Source organism: Dama dama, chromosome 18 (assembly GCF_033118175.1).
Source record: "Dama dama isolate Ldn47 chromosome 18, ASM3311817v1, whole genome shotgun sequence".
NCBI lineage: Eukaryota > Metazoa > Chordata > Mammalia > Artiodactyla > Cervidae > Dama > Dama dama.
The window spans coordinates 5,100,349-5,124,225 of record NC_083698.1 but is presented as its reverse complement, the minus strand read 5'-3'; the positions used below and the strand labels follow the sequence as shown (position 1 = coordinate 5,124,225).

General features: G+C 47.5%; 2 protein-coding genes across 14 annotated transcripts in view; both read right to left on the bottom strand.

Annotated features, from left to right (window-relative positions):
* The window catches only part of DDC (dopa decarboxylase), an 88,653-nt gene extending 77,692 nt beyond the window's left edge, over positions 1-10,961 (bottom strand). Inside the window, exon 1 of one of the 2 annotated variants that reach the window (XM_061164824.1) lies at positions 10,824-10,961. The gene's annotated coding sequence lies outside the window, so the exon portion shown is untranslated. Of the gene's footprint in view, positions 1-3,508; positions 3,600-10,823 lie in introns of those variants that run through there. The other variant, XM_061164825.1, reaches the window with a different exon arrangement.
* A 7,438-nt stretch (positions 10,962-18,399) lies between these two features.
* The window catches only part of GRB10 (growth factor receptor bound protein 10), a 221,394-nt gene continuing 215,916 nt past the window's right edge, over positions 18,400-23,877 (bottom strand). For all 12 annotated transcript variants that reach the window (XM_061164808.1, XM_061164812.1, XM_061164814.1 and 9 more), the window contains 2 exons: positions 21,888-21,981; positions 18,400-21,230 (listed from right to left, as the gene is read on the bottom strand). In XM_061164808.1, coding sequence (XP_061020791.1) covers positions 21,084-21,230; positions 21,888-21,981 — 241 coding nt within the window. In that variant the 3' untranslated portion in view covers positions 18,400-21,083. The remainder of the gene's footprint in view (positions 21,231-21,887; positions 21,982-23,877) is intronic.

The following is a 23,877-nucleotide window of genomic DNA, read 5'->3' as shown; positions in this document are numbered from 1 at the left end:
GACTCAGAATGCTGGCTGGGTCTGGCATTTATGCATCCTTATGTTAGGAAAGAAGCAGGTCAGATCATCACGGGGTCAGACAGAGCGCCAGGGAAGCAGGAGAGAAATGGAGGGTGAGGAGAACGCATGCCCACCCCGGATGTAGATCAAACTTAGAGGGGAAAGCTTCGCTCCTCTGACATGAGAATCTCGCATCTGTTTCTGATTCAGTCCCTGCTTAATGAACAGTCCCCATCTTAGTATGTTCCTGGCCAGCAACTCTTTATGAGAAGGAGCCATAAAGAAATTTACAGCACGATTTTCAATCTTACTCTCATGGGAAGATACTGCTTCCACTCACACTCCTGCAGATGGATTGGGATGGAATAGAAAGCTGGCTGAAACACTCACAGTTTAAGCAGTTTCAAAAGCAGAGACTTATCGGTGACATTTAATCAGTTAATAGTATTCTAATTTCTCCCTGAGCTCAGACCATTCAAACAGCTGTCGTCAGGACATGTGTGTCATTTAGTAGCCTCTTACCATTTACTTTCCCTGTAAGCCCAATGACACTGCGTGTAATTACATTAATATCATGCACATATGTACCTTATCAATACCTGCCCATTTCAAAGTGTCACAGTTGTTGGCTGTTGTGAATAGCACTGATGTGGGGAAAGCAGCCGTGAGCTACCCACCATGGGGCCAAGCACTTCTCCCTTGTTGTATTTGTCCCTCAAAGACACTCATTCCCAATGGGATTCAAAAGATGTGAGTTTTACAGTTCTTTGGCATGTTGCCAAATTTCTTTCCCGAAAAACTAGAATAAAAAAAATTGTCACCCATCAGATTTGGTAGGTGTGAACACACAATCCCTGCTATATTTTTTTTTTTTTTATCATTCATTCAGTTTCAAATTAAGATTTTTCACTCCTGTTTCCTCTTCTAGGACATTCACATAAGAACCATCAGTCATTTAATCTCAACTTTCCTCCTCTGTTTCCATTTTAATTTAGTGTCAGACTAGACCTTCTCCACCTTAGCTTTTTTCCTCATTTTTTTCCTCAATCCTTCACCCTGTCCCCTTCTCTTATTCCCCTGGAGTCACATTAATGATTGATAGAAGGTCACAACCTTCTGCCATTTTTTATAGACTTGAGACAATGTTCTCGCTGGTTTCTTCTTTTCATAACAGGCAGGACGCCCTGTGACTATGATACATGTTGACTTCCCAGCTAGAATAAACACTGCCACCTGCCACTGTGCATATAGGCAGTGTCTTTGGCACAGTCTTTATGAAGTCTCCACTTTTTTTCACAAGCTGGGTCAGGAGTAAATATTGACTTTCTAAATTCACTGTGAACACTTACTCCTTGGGCACGGGTGCAGGTCTGTCGCCCATGTCGCTTAGAAGCTTGCAACTGAGGCTCCCCCAAGTCGAATCCTGGGAATACTTGCCACTTGGTGGCTACATCCTATGTCCCAAGAAAACAGAGGAATCGGTGTTGCCTGACCTTCTGCTGAGCTCACTGGATGCCGTACATCATTCACGCTCTCAGCACCCCGGCCAGTGTTAACACTGCCATTTTGCTGAGGCTCTGAAGGGCGGATGCTCCTTCCAAGGCCACAGAGCCAGTAAGAGGAACCGTTGTGCTGGCATTTCTGACCCTGAAGCCAGCCTCCTCCTGACCCCGGTGGCCGGACAGCCACACACACACCTGGGCTGTCTGCCACCTACGTTCTCACACGGCCTGAGGAGTCAGAGCGCCCATCCCGAGGGGCTCCCACCTTGGCTGGGGTCCTGCCTGGTCACCAGAAGAAGACGCTCCAGGTCAGGGCACTGGGCCCCAACCTGGGCTGGTCCCAACATAAACAGAAATAGGCAGAGGCTGAACAACCTGGCAGAAGCACTTCTCCCCCAGCTCCTCCAAACCCTGACAAGTGCCAAATGGTGACCGTCCATGACTGGGGGTAGCCCTTCACCTCTACCCTAAATCTCCACAGCAGCTCTGCAAAGCAGCAAAATTATCCCCACTCTCAAGATGAGGAGGTGGGCTCAGGGAAGCAGGTGGCTAGACTAAGCCCCTCAGCTCATCAGTTTCCCACGTGGTCTGTGAGCGCAGAAGACCATCCAATTCCCTTTGGCCTGGGGTCCCCCACACCCCTACTTACAGGGAACCTAGCTGCATGCAGAGCACAGGGGGATTTTTAACCTTTCCTCTGAGGCCGTGTGCCAATCACTGCCCTCCTACACCCCAAGCATCCTCCTCCAGAAATGCCGAAGAGATCCGAGAAACTAAGGACAGCTTTTCTAAAATATGGAGGGAGTCAGTCTCTCCCCAAACTTGCCACCAGGCTCAGATGAAGAGTTAACAGGGTAAAACCTTCAGAATAAACTTCATGAAAAGGGAAAGTGCATAAATAAACTGCCCAGCTATTTATTTGAATTCGTGGAGGTTTAAGGAAATGGCAACCCACTCCTGTTCTTGCCTGGAGAAGCCCTTGGACAGAGGAGCCTGGTGGACTACAGTCCATGTGGTTGCAAAGAGCTGGACACAACTGTGTGGCTAACACTTTCACAAAGGGATTTTGTTTTATTTTCATCATTGTAAGCAAACTGCCAGCCCATCTGTCATGGACCTGGGGGAGACGGAGAGGCTGCTGTGAACGTCACAGATTTTTTCAAGAAACACCCAGATTCTCCTCATCTTGCCTATGTCTTAACCACTCCAGGGTGACCATTGTCCTGGCTGCTTTTTATGTGGCAACAGTCCCCTCTGTTTTTGGTTCTGTCTCAGAAGAAAAACACTGCTATTTAAATGAGAAATCAACCGTAAAGACCCAACTCTTGGAGCCTGTGAGAGAAATAGGATGAAGGGGAAAACCCAAGTTGCCTGCTTGAATTTCCCTTGAAAGTGGGAGAAAATAACATACCCCTAGCAGACAGTTCCCCCACCAGCTTTAGAATCCCCCCATTTTCACACCTGCAGTTTACTTACTTGATTATTAGTAATATAGATCACATTAATGACCACCTGCCGTGTCCTTAGCCCTTTGTAAACATCGAACCCAGTTGATTTTTACAAGCATTGTGCAGGAGGATGCCCTTCACAGCAGAGGACAAGAGGTGTCCATATTCTCTCCCTGGCCTCCATCTCCTGGCCTCTGTGTGCTTCAGATGCACCGTGAACCAGCCTGAGAAATAATTTCTACTTGCTCTGTTCTGTTGCTATTATGGCTCAGAGATCATGGGCTAAAAATTATCAGAAGTTTCTGATTCTTCATCTCACTTGTTGCTTAGACATGCCACACACAAAAAGAGGGAGCTTAGATTGGCACCGATCTTCTCAAAAAGTTCCAGTAGCCTGCCACTCCTGCACACAGCTGAGGAACCCCTCCCAGCTGGCCAGAGGAGATCCACCCAGCTGCAATCCCCAAGATCCCCAAACTTCAGGTGCCCCGGCACCAGGAACTGGCTTCCCCTCTGAGTCTGGTCCCCCAGGCTACGAGGACAAAGAGCGGTACTCACAGGCAGCCCGAGGTGCTTGCTCTCTGTCTCTCCCTCTCTCCCTCTCTCTCTCCTCCTTGGTGACAGTTAAAAGGCACAGAGGATGCAGTTGCCGTTTATGTAGACAGAGTGTCCGCCTCCCCAAAGCCAATCAGAGCAGCTCGCTCTGATTATTTACTCCGCAGCATCTCCCCCCACCCCCCGCCCTCCTCTCCCCACCCTCCGCAGGACGTGAGGGTCCCGCAGGGCAGAGCAGGGACCAGGGACAGCGGAGCCTGCAGAGCCTGGGAGAGGGGAGGGCAAGAAGACAAGGCAAGGGGCTCAGGGTCCCAGGGCCCTTACGGGACCCAGACCAGGGCCAGTTCTCCTGGTCTCTGCAGGCAACCTCTGATCAGCAGAAGGCTCCTGGCTCTTCCAAGGGGTAAAGAAAGGCCGGCCTGGGCAAGGCGAGTGAGAGAACTTGCCCTGGGTCAGTGCGGTACCTGCTGGGGGCCACTGGGACCCGCTGTGCTGTGCAGGGGACTGCCCTGGCCACAGGAGGCTGCAAGCGCCCAGCCCAGGAGCCCAGATGGAGAAACGGAAGAGGCAGGCAAGGATTTGAATCCTGTTCTTTTACCCCTGAAGTTGACCAGCATTCAAATCAGGGATTTCTTCAAACTTGGGCTTCCCATCTCACCCACCTCACTGTGCAGGCTGATCCAGGCCTCATGGAGCAGGGCTCCTTCCTCAGTTAAGGCGGGCTTAGGTTCCAAGGGCCTGGGCCACCTGGGCCAGAGCCCACCTAAGCTTGAGACCAGAGCCCACCTTGGCCGGAGCCCACGTAGGCCAGCAGGGCACCAGCTTCCCCTGCTCCCGCCATCCACTCTCTCACGGCACACATGCTCAGGCACACACACGCACACACATACTACACAGGGCATACATACAAATGCCATACACACAGGTACACACATACACAACCATGTACACACACACACCATCACAAACATAAACACATATGGCATGTGCTGCAGCCAGGAGCTGGGAACTCCGCACAGACCACAGACAGCCATTCCCCCCTGGCTTTAATGACACAGCATCTGCTCAAAGGGGCATCTGCCTTGCTGGGTTCCCGGCAGGCTGGGGCCAAGGCGGAGGGCGGGGCCAAGGCTGGGCCGGCGGGCGGGGCTTGTGGGCGGGCCTGTGGGCGGGGCCTGCAGGAACCCGGGCCGTCCCGCGCAGCTTCCTCCCTCCCTGCGCGCAGCTCAGAGTGCGCGCATCAGACTTCAAGGTGCTGTGCCGACTGAGCTCGGAACCTCCTCGCCAGGAGCTACGGAGGATCTGGTCTCCCGGCCCCGCTCTGCACGATTAGAGGCCGGGAAGGGAGGGGGAAAGCTGGACGGGTTGGCCGGAAACCTTGGCTCCAGCGGGATCTGCACGCGCTGCCCGCTGAGCCGGGAGCCCGGCCCGGCGCAGACTCTTGTGAATCCTGTATCAGCGTGGAGGCTGAGTGGACGGATCCCGGTGTGATGACCGACCTCTGCGAGAGGGCGCCCTGAGACCAGAGTGAAACCTTTCGTTTCACAGTGACTGCAGTAATACTATATTTAGCATTTAAAAAGTTTCTTGTATGGGCGCTTTTTTTCCCCCACACACGGAATCACTCAGTCCCTCACAACTCCCATAAGAAGGTAAATATGCTCATCACCCCCAGTTTATAAATAAGGAAATGGAGGCCCGGAGAGGCTCCGAAATTTGTCCAGGGTCACACAGCTAGCACACGTGACCTAGCAGGGCGTCCCTCACCAGGCAGGCCGGGCACTGCCAAATGAGCCTGCCGTGTGGCCGCCCAGGGGTGGATGCAGACGGTGCGCGAAGAAGCCGAGAGAAAGCCACAGTGGCCAGCTGTGACCAGAAAGAAGCCAAGCCTGTGAAGGGAACCGCCCAGAAGGGAGCCCCAGCATGGGGGCCTGGCTGTTCTTGGAGGGGATTTCCAGGCACTGAAGTCGTTGAGGCTGAGAAATGTCATTCCTCAGGTTTAAATGTTCCACCAACTGTTGCTTGGAGAGTAGATTGTAGGGAAGAGAATAAACAGATTTGAATTGATTTGGAAGGTAGAAACAAGAATTTTTGACTCAGTGGACATCAGTTTGAGCTAGCCCCAGGAGATGGTGAAGGACAGGGAAGCCTGGCATTCTGCAGTCCATGGGGTCACAAAGAGTTGGACATAACTGAGCAACTGAACAACAACAAGAAGAAACAAGAAGATGTGAAGTGGCCTGAAGATGCAGTGCAGGCTTGAGACATCAAGCCCCAGGTCTGAGCTTGGACCTGCTTCTCTCCCTGCTGGTAAACTGGGCGGCTTCTTCCCTGTCCCAGGGACAGTGATCAGCTCTGACTCAGACAGGAACAGGACACTAGGAATGGCCATAACAAAATCTTACAAAAGGTGTGCAAGATTTGTATGAAGAGACACAAAAGCTCATGGGAGGACATGCAAGAAGACCTAAATAAATGGAAATAAAGGACCACTCACCAGTAAGAACACTTCATATTGTAAATATTTCCATTTTACTCAAATTGATTAACAAATTCAGTAGCACTTTAATCAAAATCCCACCCAGATATTTGACTCTAAAATATGAATGGAAAAGCATAAATCTGAGAATGACCAGCATGTTCTTGAGAAAAGAATATTACATTCCTGCTCTACTAGTATCAAGACAGATGAAGCTGCAGAACTGTAACAGTTTTGATATAAGGATAACAGCTAAGCTAAAAGAATAGAGAGCCCAGGAAAAAATGCCACAAAAATTTTAGAAAATAAACTTGTGGAATTGCAAATCAATAGAGTAAGGTTAAACTATTAAATGGTTCTAGAACAATTGGTTGGCGGCTTGGACAAAAATGAAATTGAATCTGTTTCTCACTCTATATACAAAATTAAATTCCAATAGATTAAATTCTTAACTGTGAAGGCAAACGTCTTAGGACAACAGAGAAAAACAGACATATCTTTATGAATGTAGAGGAAGAAGATTTCTTAAATGGTTTGCTTAATCAACTAACCATAAAACCCTGATAAATTTGATTACATTACTGTTAAAAATATCTGTTCTTCAAACTACATAAACTAGGAAGACAACCTGTAGAGTGGAGGAAAGGATTTGAAATGCATATCGCTAATGAAGGGTTTAGAAATATGCATTTAGAAAGAACTTTTCAGTGAAAGAACACAATTCAGTAGAAACACAAGGATTTATCAGAAATGGAAACAAAATGTCTCATAAATATGTGAAAAAGTGATTTTTTCTTGTTCATAATCTAAGAAAATAGCTGTTTATTGCCAACATATGGAATTGCAATTGATTTTGTGTTTGACATTTTTTCTGGCCACCTAACTATATTCTCAGAATTTTCAATAATTTGTCTGTTAATTCAGGTGGATTTCAATGTAATCAGTAGTATCATCTGTGAATCGTGAAAATGTTGTTCTTTCTAGTTATTTTATATATTTGTTTTTCTTGTCTCATTGCACTATCTAGGACTGTACTGTCCCGCATCAGAGATATGAACCATATCTGGCTACTGAGCTCTTGAAGTGCAGCCAATGCTCCTGCGGAAATGAATGCTTCTGTTAATGTTATTTCATAATTTAAATTTAAATCTAAAAACTGAAGCAATGTGGAAATTTTCCCCACTACACAATTTGAATGCAGGGCTACATTTCACTTGGTTGTTTTATGTAAAATATTCTACTCTAGTGCACACATATTTTTAATTTTGCTAATGTGATTGCTAGAAAACTTAACTTTTAAAATTCTGTATGTCCCTGTCACTGTTCTAGGGCCTTTGAAGCAGTATTAATAGAGGCAGTGGTGGTGAACGTCTCATCCCATTGACTTTAAAAGGACCACTTCTAAAATTTCACTATTCACAGCCAGGTTTTATCGTATAGTATTTTTTAAAAAAAATTTTTGGCCACGCTGCATGCAAGGATCTTGTTCCATACCCAGGGATTGAAGCTGTTCCCCTGCATTGGAAGTGTGGCATCTTAACCACTGGACCGCCAGGGAAGTCCCTGGATATTCTTTATTAAATGATTTCTTCTATTCCTATTTTAAAAATAAATAGATTTTTAATTTTATCCAAATATTTTCTGCACCAAAAGTAAAAAATTTTATGGTTTTCCTCCTTCGAATTGTTAAGTGATGAGTCACATTAATAAATTTTCTAATTTTCAAATATCTTTTTATTCTTGGGATAAAACTGTGGTGCATTAACATTTTGTATAGAATTTTTTTTCGAGTTTTAGTATCAGATTCTATGGTGTCATAGACTGATCTGAAGGTAATTTCTTCTTTTTTGGTTCTCTGAAACAGTCATATAATTTTGAAATTTGGAATTTTGCAGTCCCTCATGCGAAGAATTGACTCATTGGAAAAGACCCTGATGCTGGGAGGGATTAGGGGCAGGAGGAGGAGGGGACGACAGAGGATGAGATGGCTGGATGGCATCACTGACTCGATGGACATGAGTTTGAGTGAACTCCAGGAGTTGGTGATGGACAGGGAGGCCTGGCGTGCTGCGATTCATGGGGTTGCAAAGAGTCGGACACGACTGAGCGACTGAACTGAACTGAACTGAAAAGAGTGTAAAAAATCCTACATAAAATCATTTGACCCTCCCCTTCATTTCTGAGGAAATATTTTTAATGTCAATTTATTTTTATTATAGGACTCTTCAGGACTTCTATTTCTCCTTGAACCCAGTTTGATATTATTTCATCAGTTTTTTAGATTTAATGACAAGAACTTTTTTATGATACAGTCATTAGCTTTTTAGTTTGTTGGATCTATAATTATATCCCCTTTTATTACTATATTATTTATCTATTCCTGTCTCTTTTTGTCTTTAGCTAATATTACCAAAACTGTGTCTATTGTACTAGTTTTTTAAAAACAAAAAAAACAACCCTTGGGCTTTGTTGATCCTCTTTCATTTACATTTATTTTCTTTTTCACTGATTTATCTTCTTTGTCTTTATTATTGCCTGCATGCAGTGATCTTTATCCTATTGTCCTTTTACTAACATCTTTATTTGAGGGATTACCTCATTATTTTTTTGGCCTTTTTACTTTCTAATATAAGCATTTAAAACTATTTGCTTTCTTCTGTGTGCTGCTTTCAATACATAGCTCACATTTTAAAATTAGTATATTTCCTTATCACTTATTTCCAAGCATTATTTAATTTCTGTTAAATTTTAAATTTGATTCATGAGTTAAATGGTAGCTTCCCCCAAATTTTCAGACATGCACAGCAACTTTTACTTATTTTTTTCTTCAGTTGTAATTTAATTAACTGAATTGAACTGTGATTGGAAAGCAGCTGGTATTTTAGCAATTCTCTGATCGACTCTGAAACTTGCCTTACAGCCTGCTATGAATACATCCTGAATTTTTGTAAACATTTCATGTACTCTTGAGAAGAAAGTGTGTTTTCTAGTATCAGGTGGAGGGTTATTCTAATCATTGGGTAGACAGTACATCCAATAAACCAAGACTATTACTTGTTGACATATTTTAAGTCTTTACTAATGTTCTCAGCTTGTTCTATCGTCCAGCTCACTGTCATTGCTGAAGATGTGTTGAAATCTGTTATGGTGGTGAACTTGCTGATTTCTCCTCATGGTTGTGCCAAAATTTGCTTTATATATTTAAGGCTTTTCCATTAGGTCTACATGTGTTGAGAACTAAATTACTTCTTGGAGGACTGAACCTTTTTTCATTTTATAAAGTCAAGCTACTTAGTAGATTACTTGTTAATGACCTTGCTATAAAGTGAACCACCCCTGTTCTTCCTCAGTCATCGGAGGCTGGGGTGCAGTGAAACTCAGGGTTCCACCTCTTTAAGCATCATTTAGTAATTTTTAAAAGTCTGGAAGTTATGATTTAAATTTTAAGCAGCACCAGCATTTTCCTGGTTTCAGAATGTCATCAATCGACTCTGAGTGAAGTTCTCTGGTGCATGTCTGTCCCAAGCCTTCATACAGGTGAGCCCAAAGGGCAGGGGTGAACTCCTTCAGACCTGTCATCTGGCCCCATCACAGGGGATCACTAGGCTGACGGAGAGCCCCCTGAGGCCCTCAGAAGATGGCCATGAGGACCTCTCCTAAGGGGACCTCAAGGACAGGGAGCACTGGGCCCCCTAGGCCAGGCACGGGGAAACTTCCCAAGAAGACGATGCCCATGTGCCCGCACCCGCTTTGAGCCCGGAGCCTCCCACTGCTAGTTCAGCCCTGCACTTTCCACCCCCCGGCCGTGCCCTGACTTTCCCCCTCCCACTTTTTCCATTGCCCCACAACCCCCTCAACAGCCCCGCACCTCTCGTCCAATCCCTCCAGACCCTGCTCCTTGATCTCCAAGCAGCTCCTGCTAACTCTTCCTGGGGTGCTCACTGCAAGCCCCAGGCTCCGCAGGTGCTTTAAAGAGGCACCGTCTCCCAGAGTAGCAGGACAGAAGGCCTCAGACGGCTGAGGAAGGTCCCAGTCCGTGGCCGTGAGTTCTGAAGTCTTGGGCCACATCTCTCACCTCCTTGGCCTCAGTTTTCTTCCTCGTGAAATGAGGATACGACTGGGGACCAAGTATGTGAATCTCAGCACACAACGAACACCCAGAAGTTCTTATTTTAACTCCAGCCGGATGGAGAAGCAAAGGTTTCTCCTCCAGAATTGTATCTTCCGATGGGATTACAGTGAGCCTGCTAGGTTGGCAAGGAAGATCCTTCAGTTCTCTCAAATCCCACTGCACAGGTAGATTCTGAATTTACCTCTGAGGAAACTACACCACATGCCATGAAGGGACAGCCTTGCAGAGTCACAGTTGTTAGAAATGTACAAACATCTCTAACAAGAGTTAACGTTTACTCAGCATCTCCAATATGCTGAGTATTTTCCATACATTATGAGAGTCAGCACTCCCCAAAACCTGACAAGGTAGGTACAGTTAAAATCCCCATTTTAGACAGGAAGAAGCGGGGCTTGGAGCCCCAAACCCCATGGATGGCGTGCAGTAGAGAGCAGAGGAATCCACATGTGTCCCGTGCTTACTGTCGGCAGCCACCCAGAGATGGTACCCCGCACCCGCCTCATCACACGGGTGGGTGCAGGCACCTGTGAGCCCCAGCACCGTCAGCTCAGCACCCCCAGGCTCACAGGTGGCACGCTGCCCCTGTGAGCTCCAGCTCCCCAAAAGCCAGTTGAACTTCACGCCAAAGCCCAGCACTGGGCTGCAGATTAAAGCCACAGGGCTTGCCATTTGCAACAGTTGTAATCATGTCAGAAAGCAGAACTTACTTGCTGGGAATTCTGGTTCTGCTGGGTCTCCACTCCTGTCTGAGATTTAACAGCTTTGGGGGTTGGGAAGAATACGTGGGAGGAGCTGGGGAGTTGGGCTGAAGCCCTGCACTCTTTTCACTGCTTCAGATCCACGAGTCCTTGCCTTTTTAGCGTCATATGCTGGTTAAACATTAATTTCTAATGGTGATAAAGGTCAAGGAAATCTTGAGAAATCTCTGGGGAAACAGGGAGACGATTCTTCACTCAGAATGTGCACACATTTACTTCTGTTTCCTTTTAGTATTTTATACTTTTGGATATTTGCCTTTAGAACTTTCCTCCATCTGACATTTATTTTAGGGTAAGCCATAGGGTACAGTTCTGATTTTTTTTTCCTCCATAGAGTAAGCTAATCCTTCCAACATGATTTTTGAAAAATATTTCTGTTTCTTGAGCTTGTTGTTTTGGTCCCGTGGAATTGTTCTTTCATTTCTGTGCCAGGGCTACAGTGTGTAAACTTTGCCTCTTTCCTTTTAAAAAATATTTTTGTTATTTTTAATTTTTTAAATTGAAGTATAGTTGATTTACCATGTTGGGTTAATTTCAGGCATACATACGAATGTATCACTTTGTAATGCATTTGGGGTTTTGGAAGGCAAGAAATCCCTTATCATTTTTCTTAAAAAAGAATCCTTGCTGCTTTCATATATATTTCTTTCAAGAGGAACTTTAAAATCATTTGTTCCTACATTCAAATATCCTGCTGAGGTCCGGGTTGCAAGCACACTGGTGGAGGTAAATTGTGAGGATCTGACCTTTGGGAAGGGAGTTTTCCCTTCCATAGCCCCATCATCCAACTCCAGGGATGTTCTTGTCTTAGTCTGGGTTCCTCCAAAGCTGCCCTAAGACACAGACTGGAGTGCAGGTTGTTTATTTTGTTAGTTGTTATTTTGTTAAGCAGTACCGGGCACATTTCCAAGACACTTACCCCTGTCGTGGCCGGGTGGGCAGGCCCCACGCAGCAGGACTCAGGGAGGTAGGACAGAGCGCCCGCCTGTCCAGGCTGGTGAGTCCCCGGCTCAGCCCTCACTCAGGCGCAGCAAACTCTGGTGCTGAGAGACAGCCTTGGGCAGAGTCACAGGACCCATCAGCTGTGTGCCCAAGAGTGATGAGTCATGAACAGCCTCGGGCAGAGTCACCGGACCCGGCAGCTGTGGGCCCAAGAGTGATGAGTCATGGACAGCCTCTGCCAAGGCTCCTTAACTAAGTCCTGTGTCCACGGGTCAGTGCTGGAGGCTCACTGATGGTGGAGTGGAAATTCTAGGTACTGTTATTGTACCACGTGGCCTGAAACTTTTCTACAGAACACATTTTCAACTGAATGCAGCTTGGAGTTAAAGAATCCCTTCCAGTGTTGTCATGTGTAGACCTCACCGGGGAGGTGTTTCTGGGTAGATCTTCTAGGCAGATGCAGTAAAGCGGCCCCCAATCCATGATCTTAAGAAGACTTTTCCTCTCCCAGTGAGATGCATGCCTTGGTTACACTGAGCAACTCTCTACAGGGTCAAAACCACGCCTTCTGGTCTGAAGACACCTGCGCGTGAGTGCTAAGCTGCTTCAGTTGTGTCCTACTCTTTGTGACCCTATGGAATATAGCCTACCATGATCCTCTGTCCATGGGATGGATTCTTCAGGAAAGAATACTGGAGTGGGTTGCCATGTACTCCACCAGGGAATTTCCCGGCCCAGAGATCGAACTGGTGTCTCTTATGTCTCTTGCGTTGGCAGGTGGGTTCTTTACCACTAGTACCACCTGGGAAGCCCTGGAGACATGTGTAGGAACCTCAATATCCCTACTTGGTGGAGACCAGCAAGGGGGCCCTGGAGCCTCCAGTGAAGCGGGGGGTGGAAAGCTAAGGGGCCACACTGATGATGACTATGACCCCAACTCTGACCCTACCCCAACCCTCTCACCCTAAACACTTCAACCTAAACCCTAACTCTAACCCCAACCCCAAACAAACCTAACCCCTAACCCCTAACCCTTAACCCTTAACCCTTAACCCCTAAGCCCTAATCCTAGCCTGAACCCTGAGACTGAATCTGCGGAGGAGAAATGTCCAAGGAAACAAATTTTTTTGGAAAAGCCACTTTTCTTAGGAGTTGTTGACAATGTCAGCTCCATATTTTCTGCTGAGTGGAAGTTTTTAAATATAATGAAGTCCAGCTTGCTTTCTACCTCTGTGGATTGTGCCTTTGGTATTATAGCCTAAATGCCACCCTCAAATCCTCTATTCATCTAGGTTGTCTCTCATGTCATATTCTGGGAGTTTTGTAGTTTTGCATCCTACATCCAGGTCTGTGACCCATTTGGAGTCAGTTTTTGTGGAGGTGCGATGTCTGTGTCTGGTTTTATCTTTTGCGCATCGGGGGCAGTTGTTTTAGCTCCGTCTGTTGGAAGGACTGCCTCTGTTCTGCTCTGTTGCCTTTGGTCTCGTGTCCGAGATGAGTTGATGCTCTTCGTGCGAGTCTGTTTCCAGGCTCTCTGTTCTGTTCCATTGACCCACTTCCCTCTGCTTCCAGCAAGTCCACACAGCCTTGGTGACTGCAGTTTCAGAGGAAGTCTGAGGTTGGGTGTGTTAGTCCTGCAACATGGTTCTTCTCCAATTCAGTGTTTTTCAATTCACTGGGATTGACCTATCGTTGGATCATGAAACCAGTTTGGAGAGTTCATGACCAGCATTTTAAAAAAGGAAAGCAAGTAGAACAGAACAGAATAGGAAAGAGGGGGCTTTGCACCTAACAAGGGAAAGGATGCTTCCTGAAATTTGTTTCAGTTACGTATGTGTGTCTGTGTGTATGCACGCTGGCCACTAGATGACAGGTTATGATCAAAGACGACAGATGTCACTGAGGGTAATTCTCTCTCTAGAGAAATAAAGGAGGCTGGGGTTTGTAAAATCTACAAGTGAGGATTCAAGAGTAACCACAAAAGCTGGAGGAGGTGGCCTTTAATGGCAAGCAGCTATTCCAGTACTTACTGTTCATTTCATTTAAAAAGTGGTGCTCATATGTTCCTTAGCTATTTGTAGTTTTCTTCTGGGGATTTGGGGCTTCTATCTCCTGCATTATTTCAAGCTCAGAAAGGAGCAAGCCTCAGCCTGGGAGGGGTCAGGCCTCAGCAGGACCTGAGGGCAGTGGGGGAGCCCCGGGTGGGGCCAGTTGGCTCGACTGAGCGCAGACAGAGCTATACGCTGCTCAGCTACTCAAACTAATCATAATTAGGCTAATACTTTCCCTTGGGTTTCGCACATTCTTTTTTCTTTTGGCTGCACTGCCATGGCTTGCAAGATCTTACAGGATCTGAGTTCCCTGACTAGAACTCGAACCCTGGGCCCCAGGAGGGAAAGCACCACATCCTAAGCACTGGACCACTAGGGAATTCCCTATCGCATTGGCTTTTTCACCTCATTTGGTGGTGGTGGGGGGGGGGGTGCAGATGTAGTGTTAGTGGCCCAACTGCAAAGGAGGAGGGGGGTTGAAGGCCAGAAGAGGCTCCTGCTGGGTGCTCAGGCAGGAGGAGAGAGGACGGTTCCGTCCTTCAGGAGGCCTTGATTTTGCCCAGTTACCTGGCCACAGACCCCCCGTGGATTCTGTACAATGTCAGGCAGGCCGTTGCCAGCCTCTGTGGGTGACTCAATGTGATGAGAGTGGCGAGAAGGCACGAGAGGACCCCTGGTCGGAGAGTCCAGAGGCCACGGGCCAGCCCCAGTTGTGCTGCGGCTGGCTGTGTACCCCTGGACAAGCCCTCCTGAGTGGCGGTCGGGCCGGTGTGTGGGGGTGGGGAGGGGGCACCATGGGGGCTGTATGGCCTCCACCATACGGGGCCTGTCAGCGGGCAGAGAGAGTCTGGAGGTGCCTGAGTCTTGCCAGGGACTGAGTCCCCAGTGGCCTTCCAGTTATGCCGGCCGTGTGCTCACTGGGTGCTCTCCAGGACAGCTTCAGGCATTTTGGGGTTTAATTCTAAGCCTTTCCCATCATATTCTACCAAGATCACTATCTTAGGAGCTGAAAGCTCTGGTGGCTTGGGAGGGATGAAGACACAGTGGGTACCTGGACCCTAAAATCCCGAAGCTCATCGTAAGTTGGGGATGGTCTCACCCCCCTGTGCTGGCCGAATGCTTTTATCGCCAAGTCAGAGATTTTAATTCTGTAGCTTTGAGAGGGGCCTGAGGATGTAGAACACACAAGCCTGGCTCCTGGGGCAGCTTCTAGAATTCTCCTTCCTGTGGGAGCTGCACTGAAGCTTGCTGAGCTGGTACAGAGGCATGGGTCTGTCTCCTACCCAGCCTTCTGAGTCAGGACCCTTGGGAGTAAGACCAGGATTATACTTGCCCTGCATCATCTTGAAGGTGTCCATTCTGAAGAGGAAGTGTCAGAAACGCAGATTTGGTACAGCTGTGACGCCCACCCTTAAAGCATGGTTCAGCAATGCAGCAGAAAACCACCGATGTTATGAATGACCTTAGAATATACTTCAGTCCTCCCAGAACGTTCCATGAAGTCATATTTTATGTACAATAGGAGTAGTGCAATGATAAAATATTAATGTAATTTCACTTTTTGTACAAAATTTTAAAATGTTAGTTTCCTTCCTCCAATAAAAAATACACGGAGCATTGCATATTTCTGAATCTGGTTGGCTGGATGAATCCTCCACTATGCTTTAGTTCATCCACAGAAACTCCAACACTTTGTCCAGACTGGTTTTGAATTAATGTCAAAGTGTCAAGAATGATCCCTGTGTTCCGTGTAATCACCGTGGACAAAGCCATCTCTGAGAGGTCCCACGTGGCTCATTCTTACCCCTGCAGAGACGTGGCTGTCCTTTCAGTCCTGGTACATTGAGAGTCATGTATAAACACATGCACTTTACATTCAGACATTAAAGCTACACTCAGTCTGGGGAGACGCTCACAGTAGGGGTGATTGTTTTGGGAAATACAAAAGGTAGAGTTTCTACCTCTGGCTCACTCCAGGAGATCTGGTCACTGGATAGGTTGATGTCAAATTGGGAAGCATGCGTTTTCTCAGTGGAGTCTTGTTGGTGGGGGTGCTAAGTGAACATCACTGAATTTTGTATACAGTGTATGCCTATGATGTGAAACCATTCAATTATAATTGGAAAGCAAAGTGTACCCAAACAAACGAGACAGTGGATGGTGTCACCCTGTTATGGCAAATGAGAAGTTAGCATTGTCTTACCCATCGGGGTGAGGCAGAGATGCCCATGAGTGCAGGTGCCCTTAGCCTTGGACCTGGCTTCATTAATTCAGAACATCAGCCACAGGGAGAATGACTCTCAAGGGAACTGCCCCCGCCTTCCAACCATCCATTCCCATGTCTATAATTTAGCCCTCTCATTATGAGTCCCATAAGACCAGCTGTGTCCAACAAGACTTCCTGTGATGACAACGTCCTATCAATGCACTGTTCAGTATGGTGGCTGCTGCCACACGTGGCTATCAAGGACTTGAAATGAGGATGGTGCACTGAAGTTTTCATTTTATTTTTTATTGCAGTTTAAATAATAGTCACATGTGCCTAGTGCTATTGAATTGGACAACACACACCTGGATAAGGGCACATTCTCCATTCATTTGTGCTCAGACCCACCTTTGTCTTCATTCTTCACACACCTTCCAGACGAATCCCCGAGCTGGGCCCAGGTCTTCCCTAGGAATCCTGTGCTATAGCCCTTGTAGACATCTATGCTCATGTGTGTGCACGAGTTTGTGCAAAAATGTAGAATTACAATAGTTTTTTTTTATTTTTAAGAAACTTTTTCATAGTTTTTATTTCAAATGACAAAACTCCATAATTATCAAAAATGACATTGCATAATTTTCCATAGAACAACCAAGGGGGAAAAGTTGTTGCATTGCAAAATAATATGAAATCATTTGGGGACATTTGTCTGGAAGGTGTGTGAGGCTGAATGAAAAGTCAGGTGCGACCCCAGGGAGGGAGGGGAGTTGGCTGGAAGATCAATCTTGATGACTAATGTTGTCAAGGTCTTGGAATTCACATCCATGACACTTTGTGTTTATTGATAAGAAAGCTGACTGCTGAAGAATTGATGCTTTTGAACTGTGGTGTTGGAGAAGGCTCTTGAGAGTCACTTGGACTGCAAGGACATCCAACCAGTCCATCCTAAAGGAGATCAGTCCTGGGTGTTCATTGGAAGGACTGATGCTGAAGCTGAAACTCCAGTACTTTGGCCACCTGGTGTGAAGAGCCGACTCATTTGAAAAGACCCTGATGCTGGGAAAGATTGAGGGCAGGAGCAGAAGGGGACGACAGAGGATGAGATGGTTGGATGGTATCACTGACTCAATGGACATGAGTTTAGGTAAACTCTGGGAGTTGGTGATGGACAAGGAGGCCTGGTGTGCTGCAGTTCATGGGGTTGCAAAGAGTCAGACATGACTGAGCGACTGAACTGAACTGAACTGAGATAGCATTCATTTACTTTGTTCTGCTAGCATCAGACACAATCCCTGCTTTCTTTACTACACGAGCTTCCTATGAATGACTCAGTCAAGAAGAACCCACATTCTTCAAGGAACCATGAAGATGCCCAAGAGAAAAGGAGAAAAGAGTAGGAAAAAAAAAATGGTAGTAAGTAGTATTCAGTAGAAATACATTGACATGGAGATTAAACTGGCAACCAAGCCTAATACCATGAAATAAAATAAAATAACAAAACAAAAATCAAAGCAATCAGGTCACCAAAGCTTAAAGCAGTGATGCAGGGATATATGCCACAGAAGCCAGCATGACTCCGAAGAGAAATGGAGGGAAAAGGAAACATGCTTGTAGGGGTGCAGGTCGGCGGTGGCCCAGGGACTAAGCAGCCCGCCCAGAGACTGTGCGTGACCTGGGGCACAGACGGGATGTGCACGCCAAACGGAGTCAGCTAGTTTGAGAAAAGGTAAATCTGAGGAAAGGCAGGTGAGAGAGGCCCGACACACATATTATTGCTGTCATTAAAAACAAGACCTGCAGTGATGGAACAAAACCAGATTTAGACGTGATTCAAGAAAACTTTCAGAGATCAAACCAGACTTGGATCTACTCACAGACTGAAAGAGAGACCACCAGGAGAGACCGTCCCCTCTGGGGCATGGCGCCCCCGGGATGGGGGAGGGGAACGACACCCATCCCTCCGCAGCAAAGCCTGCCCGACCTGCAAAAGGGTCTGCGGTGCCCCCGCAGGCGGCCCGTGCCCCCTGGAGCGCCCTCTGCAGGCCTGGCTGAGATATGCGGCCATGGAGTCCCCGCCCGGCCTGGAGCCTCCGCGGGTCTGTTCTTGCGGAGGAACCGGGGGAGGAGAGACCCGTGGAGCTGCTCTGTGGCCAGCACGCGGCCCACCCAGCAGGGTCATCTGTCTGCACGTCACACCCGCTCGGCTGTAACTACTGTTTAGCCAGGTAAGAAGCACATCACCAAAATATCCCACATCATCTCCCTAGGTGTTTAGTGCTAGAGCAGCCGGATGTTTTTAAAATATAAACACACACCACAGGCAAAATGAAGAACACTGTATTAATGTTTATTTCTAATGACAAACAGAACATCAGTCCCTTATTGTACAAAAATACCTGAATGTTTACAATTAGGTTCGTGAGCCGAGGAGCTATGTACAGAAAGGAGCAAAGCACATAGGACAAAGGTTTTGTCTCTTCGGTTAATCCGTTCTGCTTTCCCTGAAAACGTCTACACGTCGGGCGATGCCATGCTCACCACGCTGGCATCACAGCCCCCGCGAGCCAGCCCCACCCCTGCAGAGGTGCGTCGATTGGTCAAACCCTCAGGTATTCAGTGCAGAAAAGAGAAGACAAAACATCTAGACTGAGGCACATATTTCTCCAAGGTTTAGCAAACAGAAAAACATTCTGAAACTCTAACACATAAGGTCACAAAGCTCTCCTACTTAGCATTATCCCCAAAGCATTTGGCGTTTTCTTTCTCGATTCAGTCCAGGTTGCTACATGGAGTTTCTGTTCACAACAGAAAATCACAGGAAGAGATAAAAAGTCAACAGGCTCCGAAATGACCCTGAGCTGTTCCGTTTACATTCATGTCATTTAAATACAAAAATAAAAGTCGAATGTCCTTCAGCCCCTGGCTTGCCCAGCTGGACGCCCACCTCCTGCAAGGGGCTGCCCAATGGCAGGTGGATCCCCAGTGGCCCGGTACAAGGGGCCCTGGGAGGGTCACACTCTGTGACAGTTCACTGCGGCCAGGAGGTACACACAGAACCGTGCGTCAGAGTCAAGCTTTAGTTCTCTTTTTAAATACAAGGTGTATTTATAAATACGCAATACTGCAGATACTAGCTGTCTACTGAGTGAGTCTCATCTCACTGGTGGAGACTGGTCTATGTAAACAGAAAGAAGAAACTGGAGAGGTGGCTTTTTATTTATGTATTTTTTTGCTGGATTTTTTGTTTTTGAAAGGCTTTACCTCCAACTGGTAAAGAGAAAAATGTCTACTAGTGTAACTGAAGCATCAGTCCCTCCAGGGGAAGCAGGCTGCCAGGTATGAGTTGAAAATTACCTAATTGTCAACTGTTGGAAAGATTAACAGGCTAGAAAACAACCAAACCCCCCCCCAAAACAAAACAAAACAAAACAAAACAAAAAAAGCCATTGAACGTTCATGGTTAAAAACATATTTTACTAAAAATTCTTCATTTGTCTAAGTAGACACTTCATGGAAAATAAGTAGAGTGTGTCTTGTCAACTAAAATACAGTGTCTATACCACGAACTGAGGTACAGCGGGTACGCGTCACTGTGTCCTAGGCCGCACGTCTCCCTTGGGAAGTGCTGCAGTGGGCAGTCCAGGGATCTGGCAGCCAGCATGGTCCAGAGGGGCCAGGGAAGCATGGCTGCTGGGATCTGGGGACGAAGTCATCTTTCAGCAAGCGGCATGCATGCTGTCAGGGGAGCCGTTTCTGCTCTGCAGGGATCAAAGGCAGAGGAACGGCCGCCTGCACGCCGGAAGACTCGGCCACTGGGCAGGGCGGAGGGTGGGGACATCTCAGGCCACCGTCTGACTCAGTTCCTGGAGCAGCACAGAGCGCTGCGTTGCTAGCCTGTCCAAGGCCAGCCCCGCCGTGGGGGCCTCTGGACCTGGGCCAGTGGAGGAACCACCTGCGGCCTTGCAGCGGATGGCCCCTGGGCTGCCAGCAGGATGGAGGCCACCAGGAGAGACCGTCCCCTGTGGGGCTGCCCTCTGTCACCATGGAAACCCGGCCACGCACGTGCCACCTCCTTTCAGATCCTCAGAGCCCCCAGGGCAGGAAGAGCAGCCCTGGAAGGCTGGCACCACTGCAGAGGGGTAAGGCAGCGATGGTTCTAGAGCAGGCTGGAAGGTGGGGCAGGCGGGCGACGGGCACTCGCTGTAATTAGGAAGGCTGGCCTGTGGCCAACGAGGGGCCGCCACTCAGCCCCTCCGTGTTGTGGGACAGCGAGTTTTCCAAAGAAACACGTGTCCAGCAGCGGGGGAGACAAGACGACACGTGGAAGGAAGGTGGGCAGCACGAGTGGGGGATGGTCAGAGCGGGGGTGGCAGCCTGGGTCGCCTCTGGCCACGCAGCACACCATGGGCCTACCTCAAGAACACCTTTTATCTCAAAACGCTTTCAAGTATACTGGGGGGCTGGGTGCCTGCTGTCTGGGAGTGACGCGCAGAGCCTACGCACCACCCTCTGCAAACACGGTCAACCTCTGGGGGCTGCCCCCTTTCAAGTGTCTCCACATCTCGTACACACGGAAAAGCCACGGCCCCTCCTGCCATAAGCTGAATACAACATTGAAAACAAGGAGTGCAAAAAAGGGAGCAATACAAAAAGTAAACATATCGGTTTTAATTGTCAAGATTATTCCAGGGCAAGCGCTCACTTCCAATCACTTCTCTCTGGCTAGTGCTCCTCCATGGCCCAGCCAAGACCATCATTCCAGTTTACTCTCGAATAATCTGCTCTCTCCTGCCCTCCCCAACGAGGCCAGGGAGAGAGGGGCAGCCCTGCTACATCTGCAGCAGTGAACCACCGTCAAGTCCAACAGATGAGTCGATTGTGGTCAGCCGGCGCCAAATGCACTGTCTTGCTCCGAGCCCTAGGGTGCAGACAGACGTGTGCTGAAGGATGCACAGGCCTCTTCAGTCCAGTGTCAGCGCCCACCGGCCTGCAGCCAGGCTAGATCTGAGGTCATAAGGCCACTCGGATGCAGTGGTGCTTCAGTCTGCAAGGCAGGACCCCTTTGTTCAGCTGGTAAAAGTCAACAAGCTGGATCAGGTCAGAGAATTTGGTGTTCCCATCGTCAAGGCTGAAGAATGTCTGCCCGTCATCCTCGCACTGGAGAGATACAATAAGACCGGCTAAGTAAGAGGCCACAGCTCGGGGGACGAAACAGACCCCACGGTCAGGATTAGTGTTTTCCACCCCTGCGGAGGTTCTAGGGCGACACATGGAATCAGTGAGGTGAGCTCGAAAAATAACAGGGCAGGAGGTCGCGGAGTGAGTTTTTTGTGTGGAGGCAGGTTGGGAGAGGTACTGCCAAGTACCTAAGGCTTCAGGGCACAACTGCTCCCCTACGTCTGAGAAGGGTCCCAAGCTCCTCCCAGTTCACCTTGCTCATAAGGGCAAAGTTGGTTAGTCAACCTGTGAGTGTCCATGCACTCAGCACACCCCATGGAGGAGGGGGAGGTTGACCAGTTAACCTGAGTATCCATGCATACAGCATTCACCATGGAGGAGGCTGATCAGTTATCCTGAGTGTCCATGTGAGCACTCAGCACACCCCACGGAGGAGGGTGAGGTTGACCAGCTGACCTGAGTATGCATGCAAATGGCACACCCTATGTATAGAGGAAGCTCCTATAAAGATCTCACTAGTAGGCTTGAAACTGTCCGACATTTACTGTTCTCTAGTGTGGTTAGTTCAAAAACTGCATAAGGGACAAAACCAGAATACACAAGAGTAAGAATGAGTGTGAAAACGTCAATACTTACAGGTAAGATCTGGAAATTTTTGATTTTCTGATGATGACACAGTGTGAGGACAAATGCCTTTGGATTACTCTGGCTGTCACGGAGGAGAAAGAGCCTGGGAATGGAAAGAATTAATTGACTGTTAATTCCAGACTGAATATGCATGTTATCTGCATACGTCAACATAGACAGGCTTCAGGAGGTGAAGTTTCAGGAAGCTCTGGGAGCCGAGTGAGCTGTAGGGCGAGACCACCCTCCACACCTAGACTGTGCTCTGGCTGTCACTCCCAATCAAAAAGAACCAGGGGACACGGCTCCTTGGGGACACGGCTGCCTCTAGGGCTGAGGCAGGAAAGGTACAGGGTGAAGCTGGTACACTTTGTGTCAGAAAGTAAGGAGGTACTCAAAGAGAGCTAACTTAGGAGGCAGTGTGGCCACACCCAGGCATCTAAGTGAATAACACCGGTGATTGATTATGACCTATAGCACAGAACAAGAATCCTGAGTCCACACTGGTGTGATAAATAAATGAACAAATAACAGAGGAGGAAAAAAAAAAAGCTCTTACTAAGAGCAGAAGGCCAGCTACTACACAAGCAAAGAAGATGGATTAGAAAACCACCATCTGGCAATCACCAGATATCACCATTGATTAAGCAGATTATTCACAGGATGCTGAAACCAGCACCAAAGTTTGATGAGAATAACAGTATCTCCATAGTCTCAAAGATTTACCCACTAATGTTTACGACAAAGGGACCAACAGTAACCTTCCGACAGAGAAACCTGGTGGACATCATCTTCAGGTATTCAAGTGACCACCAACAGGAATGAGACAACCCGCCCCAGCACCTCCCAACAGGATGCACTGAAGATGACTCGGCATCGCCTCCTGGGAGTGAGCAGATGAGCCCGCACCTGGTACTTCTGCCCTTACGGCTCCTGCAAGTGTCGAGACACAAAGGAAGACAAGGCCTGTGCTGCCCAGGGCGGTGCTGAGGCCTGGAAGTCCCTTTCCTTGGCAACAAAGGATACAAGTCAGACCCCTGGTAAAATCTGGGAAGTGGCAAGGCCGGGGACAGAATCGCATTCGTGTTAATTTCCTAATTTTTATAACGAGCCTGTGGTTGCCTAAAAGAAGTCCATGTTTTCAGAAATTTTATATTGAAATAATTACAACTCACTCCTAAATGGTCCTGATAAAAAAAATGCAAGAGGGAACATGACAAAAGGTGCTGCAACAGTCATGACTCAGGGCACCTGGGTAACATGTGTACAGGAGTCTGTTACATGATTCATGCGACTCTTCTACAGTTTGAAGTCACATCAGAAAGTCTGCAAATAACCAGTGATGGCCAGGATGTGGAGAGAAGGGAGCACTGCTGGTGGGAATGTAAACTGGTGCAGCCACTACAGAGAAGAGTATGGAGTCTCCTTAAAAACTAAAACTACCACATGAACCTGTAATTCTACTACTGGATATACATAAATGGAAAAAATGAAAACACAAATGTGAAAAGATACATGAACCTCAGTGTTCACAGCAGCACTATTTATAATAGCCAAGACACGGAGACACGGAAGCAGCGCAAATGCCCATCAACAGATGACTGGATTAAGCAGCTGTGGTACATACACACAAGGGAATGTTACTCAGCCATAATAAAGAGTGAAGTCCTGCCACCTGCAGCAACATGGATGGACCTAGGGAACATTATACTCAGTGAAATAAACCAGACAAGCCCTGGATGATACCACTTATATGTGGGACCTAAAAAATAATACAAATGGATATATAAGCAAAACAGAAACAGACTCTCAGGTGCAGAGAACAACCTGTGGCTACCAAAGGGGAGAGGGAAGCGGGGAGGGACAAGTCAGGGGCATAGGATTAACAGATCCAAACCACTGTGTATAAAATAGACAAGCGAGAAGCATGTACTGTGCAGCGTAAAGATGATACCCACTATCTTGTAGTAACCAGTAATGGAGAAAAATCTGCAGAAATGCT